Source organism: Chenopodium album, chromosome 7 (genome assembly GCF_948465745.1).
Source record: "Chenopodium album chromosome 7, dcCheAlbu1.1, whole genome shotgun sequence".
Lineage (NCBI taxonomy): Eukaryota > Viridiplantae > Streptophyta > Magnoliopsida > Caryophyllales > Amaranthaceae > Chenopodium > Chenopodium album.
In genome coordinates, this window is record NC_137840.1 from 68309314 (window position 1) to 68336178 (window position 26865).

A 26865-nucleotide genomic window follows, 5' to 3' on the forward strand; every position below is an offset into this window, starting at 1 on the left:
AAAAAGTGGCATATACACTTGCACGTCAAAGTTATAGTAGTGTCTTACCACACCTAATATTTGAAAATAACATTGTTTCCAATCACAGCAACCTTCTAAAACGTGTTAAACAAACCCTTCTTTTCCTCTCCCTTTCCCTTAGGAGATGCCTTAAACTATACTCAGCCTTTAATCTAGTCCTTCCTATTCCTAATCTTAGTTTTTTCTTCCCTCTTTTTTCTCATCAATGGTCTCCTAATTATGGCCATTCGATTTCGAAAACTCTTACATTATCTAACTTATACTACAAATGTCACAACTACTATTCCTTGCACTGATTTATGTGATCCTACATGTGGTGATTTTGATGAATGTTACTCCTTCCCAACCGGACCCGACTCGTTCCCTCCTCTTCCACCACCACTACCTTCTACGACTACGATCGTGGCAACCCCATCGTCGAACACCCATGATGATTTCCACTTATCACCCCTTGTGATTATAGTCATAATTATTTTAGCCGGTGCCTTTCTGTTGGTGTCTTACTATGCTATTGTTATAAAATATTGTACCTTCTGGACGCGCTTAGCGTCCAGAATGTCTAACAATAGACATGTAACAAATGAGTCTAATCAATTACGTGACCCTCATCACGTACTCGAGGATCGAGCCATCGACATCACAACCGGTCAATTTAACCCATTGGTAGATCACCCTATATGGTTAATCTCAACTGTTGGATTGCACCAGTCAGTGATCAACTCGATAACCGTGATTCGATACAAGAAAGAGGATGGTTTAATCGATGGTACAGATTGTTCAGTTTGTCTTAGTGAATTTCAAGAAGGTGAAACTCTTAGACTTTTACCAAAATGTGAACATGCATTTCATATTGATTGCATTGATACGTGGCTTAGGTCACACACCAACTGCCCTATGTGCCGGGCAAGTATTGTTGCCAACCCCGATAACGAGCCCGGTTTCGAGACCCCGAGGCGAATCGAGGTCCCACACGTGGCTGAATCAGAATCTAGTGATGGAGAGTTGGTGATCACCCAAAATGGGAACAATGAAGTTAGTTTGGTGGTAGAAAACAGAGGAGAAACAGGGGATTTTGAAGTTGAGATAGAAATTGATCAAAGTAAAGCTGAAAGTGATATTCATCCTATAGCATTTCTAGTAAGGAGATCTTATTCTATGGATTATAGACATGTTAGTACTCCACATACGCAACAAAACTCGAACTCGTACCCAAACTCGAACTCGAACTCGAACTCGTATGCATTAGTGGGTGGTTCTTCATCAAGACCACTTCCTTCAAGGGTTAATAGAGCAATGAAGAGATCATATTCATGGAGTGAGAGATTTTTTTGGCCAGCACGTAATCAGAATCATTGCAATTCAAATATTTCACCGTAAGAGTATATTTTTTTCTAATTAGAGAGATCAATTTTTTATGGCTTAGTAAATGTTTTTTTTTTTTTTTTTCCTTTTCCTTTTCTTTTTCCCCCCAAAAAATTTTAAGGTGGGAAATTGGTAAATGTACATATTTGTATAGAAACCATGTTCAATTGAGATTATATACACTAAAATTCGGCTTTTAATGTATTTTCATTTTTTTTTTTCCCCTTTTTTCTAGTGGTCCATAAACATGGTGGTCTTTCCCTAAAAAGAAAAGGTAGTCTTTTTTAAAGCTGAAATTCATTCCGTAAGTTGTTATAATCCTAGGAAAATCAGTAATCATATTTGATTACAAGAACACGAAGCAATTTAACAATTATTAAATTTCATGATTTGTACGGGTGTATCTAAATCCAACATTGTAGAAATTAAATGTTGTTGTGGAAGATTAATAATAGAAGTCAGACCCAAAAAAAAGTAAAAGAACGATTCTATAAAAATTGGAAAAATAAAGGGTTTGAACCTAGGACGACTAGCATGCTGTAATTGCAACAATCATTAACGTTCCGCTGAGCTACAACGTAGTCCTGCTCTATTATTATAAAAACGAAAGAAGTTTGGTTGTTGGTCCAAGGGGGACGACCAGGCCTCCACCAGCCTTCCCGTGGCTCCGCCCCTGCATCAATCCCTTATTACTTGATATTCGGAAATCATTAATGTTAAGGTAAACGAGGAAGAGAATGTGGCCATGGGGACGACTCATATGAGATAAACGTTTCAGAGCTAGACGAATAATAATCCTGTTGACTATCAACGACCAAGAATTGACTTTTAGCGTGGTCATAGGACATGAGCTTGTTATTGTGAATAAAGAAGAAAATTTTTGGGTTACTAGGATGAAATCCTTCAAGGAGCACCATTCCAGTTGAAGGAGTGAGTACTTGTAGAGGTCAACACCCATGAACCTTGATCTTTGAAAGGATAGCCCTCATACGTATACACTAGAATCGCCTTGTTCTTTAGGCTTCCATATCCAAAGAAAAGACGATTCTCAAAAGAAACACATAATATTTCGTTCAAGTCTGGTGAAGCACCTGTGCAAAGAGACCAACAGGGCCTCACAATGCAATGGGCCTCAAATCAGCAAAGTTCTTTAATATTATAATAAAAAAAGAAAAGACGATTCTCAAATTTCTGACATTATAATTATTAAAAATAGTGGGTAGGGCCCCTTTTTTTGTGAGATGTTAAATTTGAACAGGGCCTCTGTAATAGTGAGGACGGCCCTGATTTCGTTATAACTAAAAAAAGGAAGTCACTTGGCCATAAAGGTTATTATAGTCAGTACTTGGCAAATCAATGACCTAATATTGCAACCTATTTATTTCAAATGCTACCATGATGCTCAAGTTTCTATTGTTAACTATCCAATATAAAACACTATCATGTACAACACCAGGTCGGGTATGGAAAGAAGATGTAATATGTATTGGCCATTTAACATTGATTATTGTTGGGTTGGGCCAATTTATCGTTGGTTTTGTCGATGTTGAGTGAAAATAATTGTTTGTCAATGCGTAACCAAAAGACAATATTAGTATATTACGATTTGGTCGATTACTCCATAACAATATAACATGTTGTGCATGAAAAATTGAAATTACAGTTGTACGAGTTACGAACTACTTGTATATGCTTGTGGAATTGTAGCCTGGATTTGAGTGGGAAAATAAAATGGGCTTATAACAGAATTTAGGTTTGGAAGACTTTGGAAGGCTTTGAAGAGGCTTCATTATCAGGCTATCAATTTGGTAATAATCCACTTTTTAAGGCTTTGTTACATTTGCTAACTTCTAATAATTTGGTAACGGGCCACTTTTGAAAATCAGTTTAAACAGTGATATAATATTAATTTGATAGGAATTGGGTTAAGGAAACAAGGCCTTGATTAGCAAAAATTATTATCATCATATTTAAAAAATAAAAAATAAATAAAAATAAAAATAAAAATGTAAAAATAAGTAATTTCAAGCAAAAGTAAGTTCCAATAATTAGTAATGTGTGTCAATCAATAATTATATGCTTTACTCATTATACTACCTTCTTTTCTTATTATTTGCAACAAAGGAACATTTTATACTGAGGTAAATATTATTTTCAGTAAAATTCTGGGGAACTGAGGAAGGTTTAAATATTCGTCCCTACGTCTTTTTTTTTATACGTTACACTTGTCAAATGTTGCCAGTTTTATTTATTTATTTAAGTTTTACACTTCCTTTATTGGTAAAAAATTATGGTTGATTTTCCTCAAAAAAAAAAAAAAAGTTTGATATTTTCATCCTAAAATCAACCTATTCTATATTTCTATTTTTTTTTTTTTTTTTTTTTTTTAGGAAAAATTCTATATTTCTATTTGACCTTATGATATTGAAAATTTTGAAAATTAAAATAACTGAGTATGTAATTACTTTAAAAAAAAAAAAAATCAAATTGTGGGTGATAAATTTTTGTAATTAGTCTATTAGAAAACGATTACTTTTAATATGATAATAGTCGTAAAAATTAGATGATTAAGTTTAATTAAGTGGATTAAACAAGTAATGGATAAAATAAGTAATGGATTAAATAGGTTGGATTAGAAATGTGTTTTCAAATAGTTTAATCAATAATTTTCAATTTAAACACGAACACGAATTCGACTCGACCTGATATGTTAGCTATAGCCCCATCTATGTCGTTACTGGTCTAAGTGAGCTGCACTACCAAAACAGATGTACATGTGATCGATTATCTTCGTACAATTGTACCCAAAAAATGTATGAACAACAGTTAGTGACAAACCATGCATAGCCAACCATGTGAACCATATATCTTCAGTATATATATATGTGGGTGAATGTTTTCTAATATGGATCATATATATATTTGTTCTTGTACGTCTTTTTCAATTTCAAAATTATTTACAGACATTATAATTGTCGGGCAGAAGTACTTACATTAATGACTCCAACAAAAATCATGTATAGAATCTCATCACCTCAGCTATTTATTGGCCTTTTGTCAATTCACGGCCAATTGATGATATGAATCTAATCAATTTGCATGTTGGCGTGTTAAATGTTATTTCAAACAGATTGTTACTGTATTTGGAACTGGTCTCCCCTACTAATTTTGCTAACTTTTGTAACAAAATAAATTAGTTAAAGAGTATTATTACAGAACTTTTAACTTTATTGACGTCGTGGTCACTTTAACTTATTTTACGTAGTATAAATTATGTTTACATAAGTTTAAATATATATACAGATATACTGTATATTGTAGTCTTGTAGGACTTTCGATCTTTTTCAACTTCATTACCTATTAGTATGGACTACGTAGCTCGCGGTTTAAATGAAAAAAACTACTCGTACCTATTAGTTCGATATAACTTTTTACAAGATAAATTCGATCCATAGATCAGACCCGAGATAACCATGTCAAAGGATGGGAGGAAAAAAAAACCATGGTATTCACATTTAATTTTAGATAAGATGTAAAGAATATAATCATTACAACAATGATTTTAAAAATGCAATGATGTTTGGAAGAAATCTAGTGGCATTTATGTTGTTCCATCTCTGTCATACCCCCTGGCCTAGGAACAACAATGAATCTCCTTTTCCCTATACCCATATCAACTTTTTATTCCTTTATTATGCTTTATTATGCTTTTTGCATAGTTCTCCCTACAATAATGTCACTTTAATTTCATTTTATTTATTTTTAATCACAAAAAAGGTTGTTTAGCCATGTACGGAAAGTTTATGTGGGGGAATTAATGTCTTATGAAGAATATAGTAAGATTAGTAACAGTTAATATTGTTCAAAAAACAAGTTGTGCATGGAGCCATGGATTGTTATAGTTACTTCTTATTTTCTTTACAATATTTATATACATTTTAATATATATAAAGCCCTTGTAAAAAAAAAATAATAAAATAAATAAAGCCCTTACGAATGTAAAGAAATTAAAATAAGAAATACTTATATATCCTAATTTATCCAATGAAAAAATTGTGCATGGATCGATATAGTTATTGCTTTTTAATAAGTAAATTATTGCCAAATTAACTTGTTATTGCTTCTTAACTAGTTGTATCATTTAATATTTCAAGCTACTCTCATTTTAGTTAGTTTGTACTCCAATAGTGGTTAGTTGATACTTGATAGACCTATTTGTTAATTATATGAGTCTCACTTGTCAAGTTGTCAATCAGTTTGTTTAATTTGTCAATCTAATTAAATTGGGTATGTACGGGCCTGTTCACATTTACTTAATTTCAGTTCAGTTCAGCTCCAATCAGTTCAGTTCAGCTCCAATCAGTTCAGTTCAGTTCAGTTCAGCTCTTAATTTCCCTCTCTCATAAAATATTCATTTCAGCTTAGTTCAGTTCAGTTCAGCTCCAATCAGTTCAGTTCAGTTCAGTTCAGCTCAGTTCAGTAAATGTGAACATGCCCGTAGTTTGCAAATTAGATTATTTTGTCATTTTAATTCTAATGGTTAAGCTATTAGTTTAAAACTTCAATAAATTCCAAGAAAGTTGATCTCTAATTACATATTATTTCATGTAGATTGATGGGTTTTTTTTTTCGTATTTAGAGAGCCACAAGGGTAGATTATGAGAATCGATCATAGCTCAAGATCAGATTCACTTAAATCGGGCAAGTGTTGACGTTCTATGTATATTTTGTTGTTATAAATATTTTTTACAAGTAATTAATAGAGTATATAATAATGTGAATTGGACAATAGTCTATATTTTTTTAAAATGTAAAAATACACAAGAGGTAAGGTTAGTATTCTTTCAAAACTATAATCCAATCTACTAATCAACCGTCGCCAAATTAATTATTTTTTTTTATTTTACTTGCAATAATTAGTGCTCCCTCCATCCCCAAAACTTCGACCCTTTTAGCCTAATTTTAATCTTAAAATGACCGACTCATTTGCATTAAAAATACCCACCAATTTACAACAGTATTTGTGCAAAATTAGTTTCCTCATATAAAATTTTGTTTTCTCATGTATTTTTAATACTTCGTCTCTCTATTTTATTACAAACCCCATGTAAATTTATATTTCTAATATGTTTTTATTTCTTTTATTTAAGTTTCTTAATGTTGAGTTCATGAGAAAACCCACATGTGAGTGAAAGTTTTGTTCCACATTTCCCACATTGAAAAAGTATAAAAGTGAAGAGAAATAGTGGGATGTGTATCCCACATTGAAGAAAGAACAAAGGAGAAAGTCGTGTCCACTTTATAAGGCTAAGGGGTTACTCCCCTCATTGCCATATGATTTTGAGGTGGAACCTCCATGGTCGTTTAAAGTGGACACTTGTGACGGGTGTGACCCAGACCCGTTTATCACTTAATAACCGCAAAGTTAGGGACGGAGGGAGTAATTATCGAACTGTGTTTGTGTTAATCAACTGTCGACAAATTAATTAATTGTCCCACAGTAATATTCTAAAGATGTCTTAGTCAAATTCTTTTTCAATTATGTTGACGTGAAATTCATGCATGTTACATTGTTACAAAGAGCCGCACTGTCGGGCCAAAGATGAACCCTTTTTTGTTGTAGCATAAAATCTCAATGGGTCCAACCCTTAATTTTTGATTAATCTAGACAATTATTGGACTTGTTAATTCCAAACACTATGAGAGTAGAATGATACTCAAAACTTAGCTTGTAGGAAAAGCCAATGTTTATGGTTAATATATCATTCTTTTTTGTGAATGCCAACTAGATTAATTAATTAAAAATTTCAACGACAATATTATTCAAGCTATAATTATAAGGGTCATCCATCTTATAATATCTGTTGCGGTTCTCTTTACACACAAAAAATCGATCTTTCCTGTTGATCTCTGAGTTAATTATACTAGCTGAAATTGTCAAGTAAAGCTCAATGTGTGAAAGCAACATTGTCAATTGTTTGTTCCTATACACAAACTCATAAACACTATTAACAAGTCCAATAATTGGAAGTGACTTCGATTGCAATTTTATTTGATGGATTATATAACTGTTCAAGTACTATCTGTGACATTGTTAACATATAAACAACTAAACTGTATCTTTGTAGATACTTACAAGCAGGTAAAGACATGGAGACAAATAAACCTGAATGAATTGCAGAATATTTTTGGCCCTGAAAATTATAATTTTTTTTATGATTGGACATTTGACACAAAAACTCCTGAACCTTTAGAAGTTTAACCTTCTGTTTTTTCAAAAACATCATAAGTATTTCTATATATTTTTTTTTAGTTAGAAATATCAAACACACACATACTGTTTCTGAATATATGCGACAATTTGGTTTTCATTAACACTATTTATGTAATCATATTAATTTTGACCTTATATTTTTAAAGAAGTACTAGTACATAAAAATCAAAATTTTTATTTATTTATATGAAGTAGCATATATCCGTTCAAAAAAGTAGCATACATTTATGGTTAAACTTGTGCATTAATACGTGAATTAATTTATTAGTATAAATATAAACGAGGGAATTCTAACAAATACTTGTAGTTTAAGTTTGGTATTTTAAAAATATATATTAAGACGAATTGAATCAACAAGATTTTCAACATTATCTAGTATAAATAACTAAAAGTAATTGATAGGAAGTTGGGGATAAGGGAAATGGCTCTATTGGGCCAAAACCTATCATAAATCCTTTCAGACTGAGTTAGCAGGCTAGATAATTTGGGAGTTGGGGATAAGGGAAATGGATCCCCACCTCAAAGTGTCTCTAATGGGGACATACAAACTATACCACTAGACCAAACTATGCTTGTTAATCGATATGAAGATGTGATTTGTACTTTGTTAATTAAAAAAAAAAAATGTGATTTGTACAAAAACTCAATACAACAATAAAATAAAATTATACTCCTACTTGGTATAAAAAATAAAATAAAAATAAAGAAAGCAGTAACAATAATGCACAAAAAAGGCCTTCTGAAATCAAGCTTTACCCCACCATGGAAAAGGGGTAATTTAACAGTATTACAGTAAAAAGATGAGGTATGGCGAAAAAAATGAGCTATTAATGGGAAAAAAAATATTGTGGATAATATAAAGGGCCAACGATTTTAAATAATTGAAAACCCCCTTACCTAGCCTGTCATTAGCGCTACTAATACAGATTATTAAAAGCTTAAATTATATGCATAATCATATTAAAGTGACTGATCTACAGCTTCCTCTTTAATTTGGCCAAGAATATGATTAGCAGCCGCCGCGATATCATCAACTGAATTCAATTGGCATCCTTCCTCGACCTATTTTACAAAAATAATATTTAATTAACTATAGTTTAAAAATAAAATAAATTGATCATGGAACAAATATGCACAATTGAAAATAAAAACCTTATTGAGATAGGAATATATTGTGATATCATATTATGAGAATAATATCATATGAGATATTATTGTGAAAAGATATATGTCATATATTATGATAGATTTAGGAATTTAAGATAATTAGGAATATTAGGGTTAGATATTCCTAGCTATTAAAATACAATGGAAAAATACAAAGAACTACTTTCCCCAATATTTTAACACATTAACAAAATAACAAGGCTTAATAAGGTAAATATTGTGTTGAGTTTGGTATTTTGGTGGCTCTAGCCTCTAGGAGGGAGCGGAGTTGGTTATTTATGGTTAAATGTAATTGTGATTGCGAACACTATACACAAAACTCGTACAAGCAACAACTTAATTTCTAATCAACTAAAGATCAAAGCCTTAATATAATCAGCTAGTCAGGCGTTCACGTGCTATTTTCCCTAGCATGTAAAGGTACACAAATGCATGTTCCGCGGTGAACCTAACCACACCCATCGGCCATAGCAAGTACAGCTAAAAATTCCTTCGGAATCGATCAATTGGTCGTATTCTTGGTAAAAGCTTACTATAAAAAGGAAAACACACACCTCATGAAATTATAGGTACTCCTATGACATAATTGAGCAAATAATGAAATAAATAATACACACGGTCTTTTGTTAGTGAAACATGTCTTTTGTTATATCGAATAATTTAACTATCATAACCGATAAATGCGGAATTACACTACTCCGTATTTTATTTTCTACCTACTTTTTATACGACCTCTAATTTAATAAGTACTCTCTAAGCTACGTAGTACTTTATTAAGAATACGTGTTGTTAGCTGAATGGAATGTTCAACATCTCTTAGCTCTTTTCTTTGTCTCTTTCTCTCTAAATGTGTATACTCCATATAAATTTTTTAATACACAATACATCACATAATTCTCAATTTCTCATTCATACACTGGCCTTGTTCTACCAAGTAATAATTTAGAATTAACATAATTTATAGAAAGCAAAAAAATGATGTTTTATTTTGTCATGGTTTTAAACTTCTAATAACCAAATTGGTAGAAAAGCTCCATTGAAATAATATTACGCGGTGAGATATGATAAGGACAAAATGAAATTTTAAGTTAACAAATATCAAGGGTCTGTTCTCATATGTTTATTTTCACTTCAGTTCAGCTCAGCTCCTAATTGCCTTCTCTTATTTCAGTTCACTTCAGTTTAGCTCAGCTCAGCTCATTTCAGCTAATTTTAGTCTCTTAGAACATGCCCTAAATCCAATCACTTAAATACTAAACCTTACTTTCTTTATACTCTAATAAGTATGAAGTATTACGTTTGATAAAAAAGAATGCCTAGCTACCATAGTTAGATAAATTACAATTCATTGTTTTTCTTTTTTTTTTTTCTTTTTTTTTTTCTTTTTTTTTTTTTTTGGTGAAAACAATTCATTGTTTTTAAATTCATATTTTTGTGAGAAAATCACCGTTAAAACAGGAAAAATATTTAGAGATGCAGGGGAACTATTAACCATTTATAATTATTGATGTAGGTGAAAGTTTTGCTTTGCTAGACATATTAGGACATTTATTTAAACAGAGTAAAAAAAAAAAATCTTTTTCCAAATCATCATTTCACAAAACAATAAAGTCAAAACAGGAACAACAAAAAGCAAGGAAGAGAAAACAACAAATCAAAAACAAGTAATCAAAGCAAATAAATAGAAGGAAAAAAAGAAACAAACCTTGAGGCTTAAAGAGTAAAGGACGAAAGAGTCAACAGTAGTGACGTTAAGATGAAGAACATTTAAACGAAGACCCTGAAATCCTGCTATTAATTTTATTAGTTGCTTTGCTTCTTTCTTTGCCAATATCTTCACGTTTGCATGGCTTTCCACCATTGTAACCTCTATGTCACCCACACCTGAGTTGCTACAACTCACTGAGTTGCCACTGCATCCTGAACCTGAACCGGAACCGGAACCTGACCCTGACCCGGGCGAGCTAGGTTTTGACCTAGTTGAGTATTGTGGGAAGCTGAAGAAGTCAGCAAATGGTGTTGATTCTGTACAAGAATCCAACTCATTATGACTACCAACATTTTTGTTTTCATCGTCGCCACCGCCACATGGCGGTGGTGACGTTGGATTTTGGTGGTGATCATGGCGGCGGGGTTGTTTATTTGATGGCTTTTGTGACTCCATTGACTGTAATAGTTGCTCTAGCTCTTTCACATAGTTTATTGCTCCTCCTACTATTGATGCTTGATCTCCCTAAAAAAAATTAATCATTTGTTTTAGATCAAAAAGTTACTTTACATTTAAAATGCCACAATGTCTAGTTACTTTACATTCAAAAAGTTACTCTTATAAGGAGTAACAAAACAACTTTTGTAATCCCTCTTCCGTTAACTTTTATTTACAACTTTGGAATATTTGTGAGATATAAAATATTTCAAAATTGCAAATAAAAATTAACGAAGGTAATATATACACAAAAATAATCATGAATCTACATTATCCTTATACTAGTATAAAACATAATTATACTTGCTCTGTCTCTATTTGTTCTTTTTATTTAAAATCTTATTTCCTTTTGACTAGTCATTGAAAACAAAAATTAACTTATTTTGAAAGAAGGGAGTATAATACAGAGTAATCGATAAATAAATAATAAAATATAATAAAAAATGAATGAACATACACACCCTTTGAACATAGGAAGGAGGCATCAAGGACCTAATAACAGCAAGATACTCATTCATCTGTTTCCGGCGATTTCGCTCCACAGCAATGTGAGTCATCCTTTGGTGTTCCACTTCCTCTTTGTTTTTACAACTCCGCCGCCGTCTCTTCCTCCGAACCCCACCACTTACAGGGGGTTCGGCAGCTGTAGACGACGGCAGGGCTTCGCCAGATAGATACAAATGATCTTCCGGCGAAGAATAATCAGCAGTTGTAACATACTGCTGTTGATGTTGCTGTTGCTGTTGCTGTTGCCATTGAAGGATATTATTTTGAATGATAAAATCAGTGGTAGTAGTAGTATTTATGTTATTATTGAAGTCGTAAATATTATTATTATTATTGACGAGATCAAATAGACCAACATGTAAAGGTAGTTTAAAACTATCTTCGAAAAACTTAGACGGAAGATGAGAAAAATAATTATTGGAAAACTCAAAGTTGATACCAAAATTATTAGTATTAGTAGTAGTAGAACAAGGATTATTATTAATTAGTGGGTCTTGAGAGAACACCACTGCTTCTAATGCCATAATTAGGTGATAATAATGATGATTAAGAGAGAAATAATAAAAAGATTTTGAAGGAGAGAGACCAAAAAATAAGAGGAAGAAATAGGGACAAGGAGAGTAGCTTTATTGGGGGGTAGACAGCTTTATTATATAAGCAATTAAGGGTGTCATAAAATAGAAAAATAAAGGGAAAACACAGAAAAAAGGTGAAAATATATGGTTGAAGGTTCCAAGAGATACAGTACTACTGTGAGTAATCAGGAATACAGTGTTTGTTTAAAACTACAGGCTATGCCTTCTTGCACGTGAGGCTTTTTCAGAGTGAGTGAGAGAGAAAGAGAGGTGGGGGGAAAATGAGGAGGTGCGCAATTTTACAAGGATTTGTATGAATTTATGATGATGATTGTGTAAGTGGAGTAATTATAAGTTTGAGGGAGTTTTAAGAGAGGGGGGGGTCTACTTTGGAGAGATTTAATCAACAAGTTGATTATTAACTAACTATATGTGTCTTTTGTGTGTTTAGGTTTATGTGGGAGATTTGAGTTCATTCAGTGTATGGAGTTTATAAGGAAGATACCCCTGGTTCATGGAAATGGGAAAATACAAGTTATTTGTCAGATAAATGAATTTTTGTTAATATGGTGGTATTTCTTTAAATATATTGAAAAAACGTGATTATTTATTCAGTATTTTTGGTGAATTGTTCAAATACTGTTTGCAATTTGCATTTACTGTTTGGTGGAGAAATTACACATGTATCTCTCAACTAGTACATGAAAAAACGTTTGTACCCCTCCATTATTACTTGAAAATACGATTATACCCCCAAATAAATAAATTATACCTGGGAAATTAACTGGGCATAGCTCCATGGAAATTGTCTATATTAGTAGAAAGAAAAGTTAAATATTGATATAGAATATGGAGTACATTGTTAGGTATAAGTGTGAGTGTGTTTATTTTCATATTAAATCATGAGGAAAATCTTCAAGTTTATAATTTGAGTGAAATATTTCTCCTATTTCCAACAAGTGTGAGTATATTTGTTTTCAAGTTTGTTGTCTTTCATCTACTCGTAATAAGTGGTAGTTCAAGGATGGAGTTATGCACCATTTGATGGAAGTCATTTGCATTGGGCTTGTGGAGCATCGAGCATGAATCCATTAATTATACATCGATCTTGTAAGGGCTTCTTAGGGGTGCTCTATAGAGTAACATAAACCAGGCTTCAGTTTTCTCATCAATTAGGGGTGTTCCATAGAGTTTGAATGGAGATTGATACATTTGATAGGTACAAGCGTGAGTATTTTTGTTTTGCACGATGAAAAGATGAGCCAAAAAAAGTTCTAGTTTATAACATACTATGTGTCTACTCGCCCAAACCACTCCTTCGTTAAACAACCGAGTTCTAATTAGACAAGGGGTGTCAATGTATTAGGTCATACCAAAAAAATTCATATTTAACCAATAATTGAACTAGATCAAAACTGTACTATTTTTCTTGATAAGATGAACAAAGCTTTGGTATATAATTTCTCAAAAAAATTATTGACCCTAAAGGCTAAAGTAAGCATTTTTAGAAGTGAATTGAGTGGGAATTGAAACTTATATAGGAATAAACATAATTAGGGTCAATAATCCTCATTACAGGGCATGTCCATATTTACTGAACTGAGCTGAGTTGAACTGAACTGAAATGAGTTGAAATGAATATTTTATGAGAGAATGAAGGAAATTAGAAGCTAAACTGAACTGAAACGAAATTAAGTTGAAGTAAACAGACCCTCAGTGTAAACTTTTTGTGGGGATTGATCGAACCCCTAATACTACCAAGGTTTTACTAGGCTGAACTTAGCTCGTCGAAGTAATGCATATTGTTACGGAGTAATGCAATTTCTTATTTAGTGGTCGTATCTGTTTTCATACAATCTACAAGTACTTTGCAAATGGTCCATACAAAATATTGCTGACTCATATGGTAATATTTCAAATGTGTTCAATCTATTAGAAAGAGGACCGGTGGTGACTGGTGAGGAACCAAGAAAAAGCAAGGACTCAATTTTATTCGTACCCAAAAAGACATCTCGATCTTTTTAATTTCTTCCCATTTATCTTTGTTATTGTCTTTTATTGTGTATTGTAAATTTGTAATCTCCAATAGTGTGTTTCGTCGAATCGTCTGTTTCTTTCCCCATATACAAAGTATACGAATAAAGACTGTACACTTTTTCATTAATCATAAGCTAAAAAGGCTCTTCTAACAAAGATAAATTAAATTAGTTATTATCCACTTTATAATCATATATCAAAACGAATAATTGGTTTTATAATTTAACATATCATCACTAATTTGGAATATTTAACTCTTGTCAATATTATACTAATTGAGTGGGAAAACAAGAAAAGAAAAACATACACTCTTCCAATGTCATCAGATTGGATAGGGACAAATAAAGGTTGATACTGGTATCAATGAAACCATGGATCCAAGTGACACTGACCAAAAACCATGTCTTTACATAAAAATAAATCTAATTCAAAAGTAATGTAATGAAATCTCACACTCTTGTGCATGTTACTTAAAGCTAGGAGAATTATTATGGTGAAGACTGCCATGAACTTTGAGAGCTATCGGAAAATAATAACTGTACAAAAAATTCTATGGTAGTCATCGTTAAAATAATCATTGACCATATCTTAGATTAAATGAAAATAAAAGAGATTTAAACTTATATATAGTACTAAGACTATGTTTAGTTCAACCTATTAAAGTAAATATATGCTTGTTTTAAAATGATCTGATCAAATCAAACTAGATCATGTCATACATATTTTTTTAATTTGTACGGAGTATTTGCTTAATACTAAATGCCTATAATTTCACTATAAAACGTTTGGATTGTGGATATATGATGAGCACAAATGCACAATGTTCATTATGCAACAAAAGAGTGCAAGTGCATGTATATGAAACAAAACATGACATTACGATACATGAGCACAATTTTGTTATTTTTTTCCAAGTACTAATATATGGAGTTAATTTAAACGTAGCACATATTCTTTCATCATAATGTCATACTGTATAGAGTGTACTTTATGACATACTCATATTCTTTTGTTGCACAATGAGCATTATACTTGTGTGAATGATCTAATATTTTTGTAAGAAAGGCTTTTATCTGATAAAGCCATGAGTTTTTGGCAGGTACTCTTTGTTCAGACTTCAAACAACCCAAAAGAACCATCTATCTATCTAAACTTTTAGGTTAACTTTGCAAAAGTTCTCCTTAGTTTTTATCTCAATCAGATTACATCACTTTTGGATTAATGTGATATCAATAAGTTAAGGAAATGCTTTCCTAAATGTATGGGAAAAGAAAAGGGAGAAGAGGAAAAGTAAAAAGATGAATAAAATCAGATTATGAATTCAAGGCTAAGATATGAGAAAGAGCAAATATAATAAGTCCAGGTTGGTTTAACAGTACTTTTTTTGGATGAGTGTAGTAGTATTGAGCAGTGGCAGCAGGAGAATCCATGTGACCAAATTCTGTTATCATCTATTTCTATTAAGACTTTGTGTTTCACTTTTTTTAACCAAATTGCCCTAACCCAGACCACTAGTATTCTTCAGATTCTTGAGAATGATGGGTCGTGACCTATGATGATTTCACCCAGGAAGAAATTATTGGTTATTATGTTAAAGGTTATAAGAATCAAAGACTCAATCTCATACTCATGAGCTTTACCTTTGAACTTATGAGTAATAAATAATACAAAGTATGTACGACTTTATACGTGGTATATCATACATATTCTCTCCTTTTAAAATAAATGGTTTACTTTAATTTACACATTTGTCAACGTATAACTTTAACCAATAACATCTTAATTTATAGTTGATATTTTGAAGCTATCCCATGAGACACTTCTAACAAATATCAACATGATCTTATGTATAATTTTAAGTATATACTCCGTATAAAACAATAGTGATGGTCAGCATGTATGTGAATAGCGTGAATATCAAATTAATTTGGGACATTTATTTTAAGACTAAGAGTGTATGTAATTCTTTTTTTTTTTTTTTTTTTTGGTAAGGAGAAGGGGTCTACCAGGCAGAAACCTCTCACAAATCCTCCTAATGCTAGTTAGCGCGCTAGGCACGTTAGGAGTGAGAGGGATGGGTAAGGGAATCCCCATTCCAAATTGCTCTCCCCCCCTCAACCTCAACATTGGAAGATACAACTCTTTCCAGTAGACCAAAGAATTAAACAAAGCCTCTAAGAACATAATTGAACCCCCAATAATATGTTTTTAAAGGAAAGAATATATGCTAGCCTCTAAGAACAGAGTGTGATAGCCTATCTTTCAAAACCATTGGTTGATATAGATCGGATTGATCTGAAAAGCAAATATCCTTTTTTAGAACCAACAATAATATCCATTGATAAGGATTAAAGAAAGAAATTTTCTATCACTTATCAATGTAATCACATAAAGTTTGTAGTATTATGACACACTTAAAGGTAAATTAAATACACTCAACCACTAAGCCTATTCTCATTGACTGAAATAAGCTGAACTGAACGTACTGAACTGAATATTTTATAAGAGAAGGAAATTAAGAGCTGAACTGAATTGAAGTGAACTGAAAATAAACGTATGAGAACAAACCCTTACTTCGTATCTTATTTTTGTTATAATCGAACCTTAAAAGTGTAAAAAACAAAAAAAAATAGACAAATCTAGAAAAAAATTTAGACCACATCGAATTATCTGGATATATAGTGTATATATTTTAGTATGCTAATTGAATTAACGATAGATAAGATACGCAAATCGTAGATAATTAACTAGCATATTTCACTGCCAATTATTCTTGTGCAGAACATCGTACATTAATTACTAATAAGTTTCATTAATCTTAATAAGACATTCTCTTAGTGTTCTTTCTTGGACTTCATCCTACCTTCTTCGATTATGGAGCATAATATAATATTATTAATACGTATAGTTTATTAACTATAATAATATAATCCAACTCTCCAAGTAGTATAAATAATTATTAAGTGAGTTTCAATCAAAAGAAAAAGTTATAATGTTACCAAAAGAGTCATATGTTTTTTCTTGCAACACGAGAAATTCCAATTTGGCAAAATAGCATCTTCTTGATTATAACATTATTAATTTTGATTCCGGTGTTTAAGATATTCGACGACCGATTTAGTCTTGTAATTCGTGTAACATGCCAAGTGTTTAGATCTTTAATCAAGATGTTTCCTCTTAAAACCAACCAAGATTAATTATTTAATTTAATTTGGATTAATTGACATCTAATCATTCTTCATTCAATATATAGCCTTTTTGTCATCGCTATCCTCCAATTTGATTCTCGAGCTAGCTACCCTACTATTGCCTCTATTTGCTCGTCATGCAAAATTACGTACAATGCATTTGTTTTTGTTTGTTTCCTTTCTTAGTACGTACTTTTCTAATTGTTCAAACACAATTATGCAACAATTTACACGATTCGTTTCCTAAAGGGCAATGCTATAGCTAAGCTCGGATGGGTCGAGTTAAATATTACATATCGACTCAATCATCAATATTGTCATGTGTCACCTTCACTCAATATATGTCATGCATCGCCAGTCATGTCTTGCATATAATTATTGACGCTTACTTGTATTTCCTTTCAAATGCAAAAACTAATCTTAAACCTCTAAAGTGATCTTCTACTACATAACGTAGTCACATTCTTATTATCAACTAAGACCAAAAACCTAAAAGAAATTGTGTATTGACCACTATTAGAATATATAACATAAGTACAAATTAAACATTAAGTACTAGACTCGTGGAAAAAAAGTTGTTGTAAGCAACAATATTTCAACATCTCTATATTCTATAATGTATGTACTCCATGAAACTTTTTTACGAAGTATTGTATGACAAATATCATTATGAATATTATTGTGTGCATTATTGTACTAGATTTAAAACTAGAAAATACCGAAATGTTTGTGTTTCACAGATTACTACTTTAGTATTTGCATAAATTTAATGGAGCTGTACGTTTTTAACATTTCCAACAACATCTCACAATATAAATTAATTTCAATAATAAATTAAATAATTAAGATTATATCACATCCATGAATATAGCACAAGTACATTCTCATGTAGTATATCTAGCATGTTGAATTAATTACTACCCAATTTTTTTTGTTATTAGTACTTTTTACGAAATATTGTACACATATTAATTGAAGGGAGAAAATGATTATGGATCAATGCAAGCAACATTACACAATAAGAAGTTACATAATCTAATATACAACCAATTGTATGGTGCATCTGATCGATTGTGCCGTGGATGCTTTGCTCTCTAGCAAGCTAAGTTGCACATAATGGGTTGTATGTAGACCTCCAATAGTCTTATTGATTCACCAATAAAAACCTAATCCAAATCTAAACCAAATCAAGAAGAGGAGAAATGAATGACACACGAACGACTCAGCAATCTAGAAAAAACATGAGAATTATTATAGACTACCAAGCTAGGGTTTAATTAATTAATCAACCAAACCCTAATAAACAATTAATTAATTATGGAATATATTAGTAAACCAACGCGTAATTATAATTATCATGTGGCAGAACCGCAAACTACGCCCATTCCACGAGCCTACTATAGCCCGAAGTGCTGGACATGGTACGGTGGTTCAAACTTATTAGCTAAGCTAGTTTTTAATTTGCATTTCATGCGTATAATATATACGTTAATCTTATTATTTTTTGTTTTGTTTTATTCTTAAACATTACTATTGGGGTTTTATTGACTTTGACTCTTGTATCTTTTTGGTTCAATTACCTTAAGATCTAGGCATTATATGATAACTTGTTACATTGGATTTATACTCAACGGTCCAATAATTATTAATGTTGCACTATAACTAGAGCTGAAATTTCGAAGCTAGCAAAAGTAGCTAGCAGATCTTCTAATTAGACATTTTCCTTTTGGACTATAGGGAGTATTACATTACACCATGAATTTAAGCCGTGTTATATTGCTACTTAAGAAAATAGTGATTCTAATGTAATATTTGGTGAATATTTAAACTTTTCTTTAATTAAGCTCACTTGTCACAAATAAACACTTAATTAAAAGTAAAAATTTTACACAAAGTAAATAACATAAGAGATGAATATGCACTACAAAAATAAAAGCTTTTTAGCAACTAAGTTTGGCAACAAATTTTTAAAATATTGCTAAATAGCAACGAATCTAAATTTTTTCATTGCCTAATTAAAAGCGACATTTTATGCTTTAGTTTTTTAATAAAAAATGGCTACATATTTTTGATTTGTTGCTTTTTAAAACAAATTGTCTTACTAGTTGTTACTAGATGGCATCATATTTTTCTCTTGTTGCCAAATAGTAACAAACTATGACACAAATATTTTATTTGTATTGATTTAGAAACAAACAAATACAATGAATTTTTGAATTGTTTCCATTAGAAACAAGTCTTCTAAATAATTGTTGCTAATTGATAACGCATTATTTTGTTTGTTGCCATTGGAAACGAGTTGTATTACATATTGTTGTTAATTTATATGTAAGCCACTTTTTGGTGTAATGTATAAAATTATTTGTTGCTATAATGACATCAAATAGAGACGGATTTCAATTTTGTCTCTAATTTAGAGACGGATTTTTGATTTTGTCCCTAATTTGGAGACAAAATTTTCAATTTCGTCTCTAATATTTTGTTCACTTATTATAAATTATATGCATAGAAGTAAACAAATAGTACTTGGTAATAGTTGGTAAGAGATTCACCATCTGACTTTGAGGTCGCAAGTTCTACTCCTACCAAATGCGATTCTTGAAATTGGGGATTCAAAGAGCCTTACATGCAAAGTCGAGCTGAGTTTAGCAACCAATATTAATGATTTGTAGCTATTTTTATGAACCAACTTTAATAATTTGTTGCTATTTTTAGGAACCAACATTAATAATTTGTTGCTATTTTAGGAACTAACATTAATAATTTGTTGCTAATTTTAGCAACAACCAATGGTAATCTGTTGCCAAAGTTGGCAACGAATGCACCACAAACAACAACAATCATGGAAACCATATTTAAATTGATGCAATATTGCAACAAAATTGCTTTGCAACTGGTATCCAAAATCCCATGGCAACAACCCTTTTAGCAACAACAAATTTTTGTTTCCAACCCGTTGCTAAATAGAGTTGGCAACGGATTTTTGGTGAATAGCAACAAATTTTAGTTGATGCTATATTGATTATTTTTTATTTATTTATTTATTTTTTTTTTTTTGTAGTGATATAGATAAATAGTGTATAAGTCAAATGAGGTTCTATCATAGAATCACGTGGCTATAACAGGACTAACCCACAAGATTTTTAAAATTAATCACCTATCTATTACTTTTTTGATGCGAAACAATTATTCTCCATCTAATCCAAAGATAAAACCACATAAAGCCGTAAACTACTCCTGATGATCGTATCTGATTGAGATTATGAATCCTCTAAGTCTCTAAGACAAAGATGGGACTATACGACTATACGAGTATATAAATACTCCGTATACCATCAATTGTCTCTAAGTAATATGAATAACCTTAAACCAAGGATAGACTCTACTTGTTGAATAACTTATAGGTTGATAAATCAAATCCTAGCAATGGGTCTTGTCGTTGGTATAAATTTATTATATAAAGTACCTATTTTTTTAAATTTGGATTTTTAGCTCGATTATTTGAGCCCATGTATGTACGGAAACTTGACGACAATATGCAAATAGAGATGATACGTAAATACTACAAGTAGTGAACTGTTTAATTAGACCCCAAAAAACAGTATTTGTTTTTATGACAACTCTTTAATTTTATGGACTGCCTATATCCTGCACGTAAGGAATTGATAACAGAACACAAGATTCCGACAATAATTCCATGCATTCAATACATCCTGGTCTAAAAAAAATAAAATAAAAATAAATAAATAAATAAATTTCCCTCTATTTTTCACTTTTTACCCGGAAACTTCTAAAGGAATACGCTGGCCATACTCCTTTATTATTTTACGGAGTAAGTTAACAACCTGGAATCTAAATAGTTTTGAGTTTTTGACAGTTTAATGTGTATATATACTTATATAACTTTGTCTGTGTATAATTGTATACTGATGTATAAGCAAAAATAATTAAAAATTACGTGAGTCGGTTCTAATAAATGTGTGTGAAGTGTAACAACATTGTACTAATAATTGATCCAGAAAATTTATCTTTGGATTTCAAAGAAATACTTCGTAAGTGAGAGTGAGGGATAGCTTAATAAGTGGTTAGAGTTTTCCTCCTGGTTCTAAGAGATCATGGGATCGATTCTCACCCCTACCCTTGTGGCTCACTAAACACCAAAAAAGAAATACCCCGTAAGGGAGTAAAACATTACATATGAACATTGAGCTTATTTATTAGGTCACATCTATGTACCAGTATTATTTAATACCCTTCTATATAATAGCATGGTTTCCGATATGCTAGTTTCTTTTAGCTAATAAAAATAAAATAAAAATTCCAAAAAAAAAAGAAGTAACAAACATTTACAGCATTGCGTAGCAGAATTATTGGCATAATTGACGGGGCTTGTTCTCATACGTTTATTTTCAGTATAGTTCAGTTCAGCTCAGCTCAGTTTAGTTCAGTTCAGCTCAGTTTAGTTCAATTCACTTCAGCTCCTAATTTCCTTCTCTTATAAAATGTTCATTTCAGTTCAGTTCCGTCAATGTGAACAAGAACTTATTAACGAATATTTGGTTGGGGAGGGGGGGAATTATAAGAGCTGATTTGATGTATTAATTTAAATTTTTTATGAAATTAATCAAATTTATACTCACTTTCATGATCTTTTATAAAATCTATCTACACAACTTTTAAGAATGCGGCAAACAAAAGGTTCTTGCCTTTTTGTCTGGTTAGTGGACGGCTACCAAAGAAATTATATTAAACAAATAGTCTGATGTATTTGGCAAATTTAATATAAAAAAAATGAAAAAAAATAAATGAAAATGGCAAACTTCTTCCCAAATTAGTATTGATAAGATATGTCTTCATTCAATTCGCCCTCTTCAAATAATTAACATGGCTGCTATATTGTAATCTGTATTTTTCCTCATTAGTAATACAAATTCTTCATTCTCTTATTGGTTGGTAAACATAGCTAACTTGGTCCGATTCATTTCACCTTATTTTTGCTGAACTAAAATATATTTGTTGAACTGAAATTAATTTTACTGAACTAAAATTATTTTTGCTGAATCGATATTATTTTTACTGATTTTCTATTATATTTCTTCTTTATATAGTAGTTACCGAATTTTACTGAAATGAATTTAATTTTATTGAATTGAAATTATATTTACTGAACTTAACTTATTTATATTGAACTGAAATAATTTTTACTTAATACTGAACTTAACTTATTTTTACTGAAATTTAACTGAACTTAACTTAGTGGCTCTCTAAACACCTAAAAGATAAAACAACAAACTAATACCAATTTAACAATATTTTTCATTTAAAATTTACTTTTAATAAGTTATCAAAAACTATATGCTTGTAGTTAAGATTAGTATATAAATACTACAATATCTTTGTTTGATTTTTAATTGTGATAAGTATTATTGATAAGATATAAAAAATTTTCTTTGTATAATTTAAATAAAAGGAGATTAAAAAAATGTGTCAATTATTGTTAGACGGAACATCACATGAAATGATGAATGAACTACGAGTAAAATTTTTGGACAAAATTAGAATGGGAAAGGTCCTTTGTCTAATTGGCGTAGGAAGACAAGACTCGAAACAGGCACACACGTGGACCAATGAAAGATCAACAAGTAGGACCCATTGGTCAGATTGATGAAGTCGGATAATTTGTTTGGGTGCGGCGAAAAACAGCGGCGAAACCTGGACCCTGGTTTGGTCAAAACCATGGACTCATTCTGGTATACACTTCACCTGACCCACCCAAAATAGAAAGGTACGTCATCAGCCGTTTTTAACTTCTCTTCTGGGCTTCATTATTTGGGCTGGTTTAGTTTACTTGGAACTATTTTTGGGCTTTTGTCAGTTTGTAGCATTTTATATCTCTTTTGTAATGGGCTAGATAGTGAACAACTTTTTTTTTTTTTATTTTTTTTTTTTTTTGACGGGTAGATAGTGAACAACTTGGTATTTGCTCGCTTTGTTCCTATTTTCATCCTTTTTTTTTTTTTTTTTTTTTTTTTTTATTTATTTTTTTTTTTTATTTTTATGTTTTATACCATGCATTAAACAAAAATAAATAAAAATAATAAATAAAAAATTGTTTTCAAGAAGAAAATGGAATTTATCTTAAAAATTAGTGTAATATTCCCTTTTTCTCTTTTACCCTCTCTTCCCTTGAATGCATTCAACACACAAAGTTGCCCTTTTTTATTTCAACTTGAGGGAAGAACTTATAAGGTTTGTCTCATACATCAACTTTATATATTTTTACTAAAATATACATAGTATTTACAAATATTAACAACCAAATGAAATATGTATTAACACATATAGAACTCAAAATGGTGCAAATATTTATTAACTATAGTGTGATAGTACTATTCATACATTATGTCAAATTCTTTCAAATAACTTCAAACGGAGATAGTACTAAAGTTTTTATCTTATTAACCCGAGTTGAGTTGGGTTGGGTCGTTAGGGGTTTTGCCCCGAAGAGGCAATTCAACATACCTATACCAAATAAAAGAAAAGAGAATCACTTTTAAGTTCGTTACGGTCCTTTAATGGCCCAAAACCAAAACTCACAATTCTACAACAAGCTAACTCAAACCCATCTATGATCCATCTACAAGTGTTAATTATTAGGTTTATTTCTTTGGCCAACCAATACAAATTGAAGAATAGTTACTTGGGCTGTTTGGATAGGAATACCTCCAATTCAAAATTTTCAAAGTCTCTGAAACAAAGAAGTACTAGTAATATTGTTTCCATCAAATTTTTCTCTCTAAGTTTTCTCTCTAAGTTTTCTCCTAACCCTACCTTAGTAATTAGGGATTTACTTCACACCCCGGGGTGTGGAGTCCTTGGGAACTAGTTTAGGGAAGGGATTAAGCTCTCTTTTCTTCCTTCTTTCTGCCTTAGTTTCTTTTCTTTCCTTAATTTTATCTAGATTCTAAGCATGGAGGATCCTAACCCAGATGATCCAGATTTACATATAAATGATGTTAATCCTACCATGGAGGGATCTCTCTCCCAAGTTGATCCGATCCTTTTGGTTAATTCCACACAGGATTCTAATACTAACCCTGCACAGGATTCTGACTATACTCATAAAGAGGATACTCGTGTCCCCAAACCTTTATCCTTCAAGGAAGCAGTAGCAGGATCTAGTCAATGGTTTAACCAGGCCAAAAGTATCACAGATATGTCCTTGGAATGGGACGATTTGGAGATTGATCCTCCAAATTCAGATCTTGCTATAACCTTTCCTAAGGATACTCTGGCTAAACTAAGATCTCCTTGGAAGCTCTCATTAATGGGTAAATGCTTAGGCATTAACATAAGGCCAACTTTCATGGATGCTAGGGCTAGAATAATGTGGAAAATTAAGGGTGGACTGGAAACCATTGATATGGGAGGGAACGTTTATCTCTTCAGGTTTTCCTCCCAAGATGACTATGATAGAGCACTATACGGAGGGCCTTGGTTTATCTATAATCACTACCTAGTTCTATCAAAGTGGAAGCCCAATTTCAGACCCAACTTATCTAGCTTTGATAATATGGTGGTCTGGATCCGTTTTCCTGAATTACCTGTAGAGTACTATGATAAGGAGGCCTTATTTTTAATTGCAAAACGAGTCGGTAATTCGATCAAAGTCGATTATGCCACTGACAAGTTAACAAGAGGTCGTTACGCCAGGGTTTGCATCGAAATCAAAATGCAACAACCCTTAACGACGAGTCTATGGGTAGGTGGTGCATGGCAAAATGTGCAATTTGAAAATATTCATCTCCTTTGTTTCACGTGCAGTAAGATTGGACACGTGCAAGAAAATTGTGAAAAGTTTGATAAAGGTAAAGGAAAAGTCCAAAACACAGATCAACCTTGTGATCAGTCAACAACTACTCCTATTTTGATCAAAGGTACAAAAGGTACCACGACCGAGTTGGGTGGACCCAGTACCAAGACTGATAATACCGGTTTATCCATTTTGGGTAATAAAAAGCAACTTGTTGATTCCTGTTTGGGCCAGACAAAGTCTTTGGGCACTAATTCTCACTACTACAAAAAAGGCCAAAGAAACCTATAATAAAAGACATGTTGGTTACTAGAACAGGTCTCTTTGATATAAGAGACCTAATAATAGTGGTAACAGGTCTCTAAAATGCTAAAGGGCCCACCACTTTTTACTTGAGATAGAGTAAGAGAATTAAGAGACCTGTTGTATATTTCAACAGGTCTCTTATGTGTGTAAAGGCCCACATCCCACTACGATCCTTTCTTGTTTTTCTTTTTATTTTTTTAATCAAAATTTTTCTTCTCATTATCATTCATACGCCCATCTCTTTCTCAATCCCCCTTTTATGCGCCTCTCTCCTTCACCCTCATCACTTCTCCTTTCATCTCCATTTTTTTTAATCCTTGAGCAATTGATTGCGCCATTAAATCCTCCGAGCCTCATCTACAGCGTTATTGCATCCTCGTCCTACATCGGCGTTGTCTCCTTTTAACTCGAGTTAGAGGATTTAAATGTCAATTTTTATCAAGAAAACTCTAGATCTAGAGTCTTATGGTCAAATTCGCCCAAAAAATGCCACAACTTGCAAAGGTATGTTTCCATATTAGTTTTAATTTGAATATTTTGAAATGTTTTTGAGTTGGTGACAAGGTGTTTTAGTGGAGGTGGTTTTTGGTTAGATTGGGTACGTGGCCGGTTTTTTCGTGGGTTATAGGGTTTTACCTGGGTAGGGGTAGTTTTTTTTTTAATACAAGGGTTGTTGCGAGTTGGGGTTGTTAGGGTTTTACCTGGGTAAGGGTAGTTTATACGGGATCGGGATGGTTTTCACGGGGTGGGGGTGGTTTAGCACGGGGTTGGTGGTGGTTTCTACGAGGTTGGGATGATATTGGGTTTTTGTACAGGGGTTAGGAGATTTTTACGGTGGTGTTAAGTGAGGTTTAGGCTTAATGTTGGTGTTGATGGGTCAATTGATTGCTTGAAAATTGTCTATAGATGCTTGAAAATTGATGATTTTTCTGGGTTATTTTGGATATTATGATTGATTTATGCCTAAGAGTTGATTTTTGTGAAGATATAATGTTGTTTAAAGTGATTTATCCCCTTGATTTGCTACTGATGATGAGACTTCCATAATGAAAAAATTTGATGTTAGATTGTATGACAAAATTAATTAATCTAAATTCATTAAGCTATACAGGAAGAGGATGATTTGTTGCTAATACAGTTGTTAAAGTTGTGTTTATGTTTTTAAGATCTAGTTTTTAATTTGAATTATAAGCTTTGGTGCATTTTTTTTTAATTGATTCCCTTAGTGGTTTACAGGAGGATGAGCAATTCGAGAAACTCGCTAATCTGATAATGGAGGGCTAAAGAAATTACCAAGGATGGGAATGTTGTTAGTTTTGGTAGCTTAGAAGTATTTCCATAAGTTCTTATATACTTGTAAATTATTCATAATGTCTTATATACTTGTAAATTATTGTTCTTATATATAT

At 31.8% G+C, this 26865-nt stretch overlaps 2 protein-coding genes across 2 annotated transcripts; one reads left to right on the forward strand and one right to left on the reverse strand.

The window, feature by feature from the left end:
* The first annotated feature begins 240 nt into the window (after window positions 1-240).
* On the forward strand, window positions 241-1598 carry LOC145638200 (RING-H2 finger protein ATL54-like). The gene has a single exon (XM_081689164.1). It carries the CDS (start codon window positions 241-243, stop codon window positions 1396-1398), a length of 1158 nt encoding a protein of 385 aa, XP_081545290.1. The 3' UTR covers window positions 1399-1598.
* A 6778-nt stretch (window positions 1599-8376) lies between these two features.
* Window positions 8377-12454, reverse strand: LOC145638201 (transcription factor bHLH94-like). The gene is made up of 3 exons (XM_081689165.1): window positions 11492-12454; window positions 10530-11057; window positions 8377-8719 (listed from the first exon to the last, which is right to left on the reverse strand). The coding sequence occupies exons 1-3, from the start codon at window positions 12059-12061 to the stop codon at window positions 8618-8620; spliced, it is 1200 nt and encodes a 399-aa protein (XP_081545291.1). The 5' UTR covers window positions 12062-12454; the 3' UTR covers window positions 8377-8617.
* Window positions 12455-26865: the final 14411 nt, after the last annotated feature.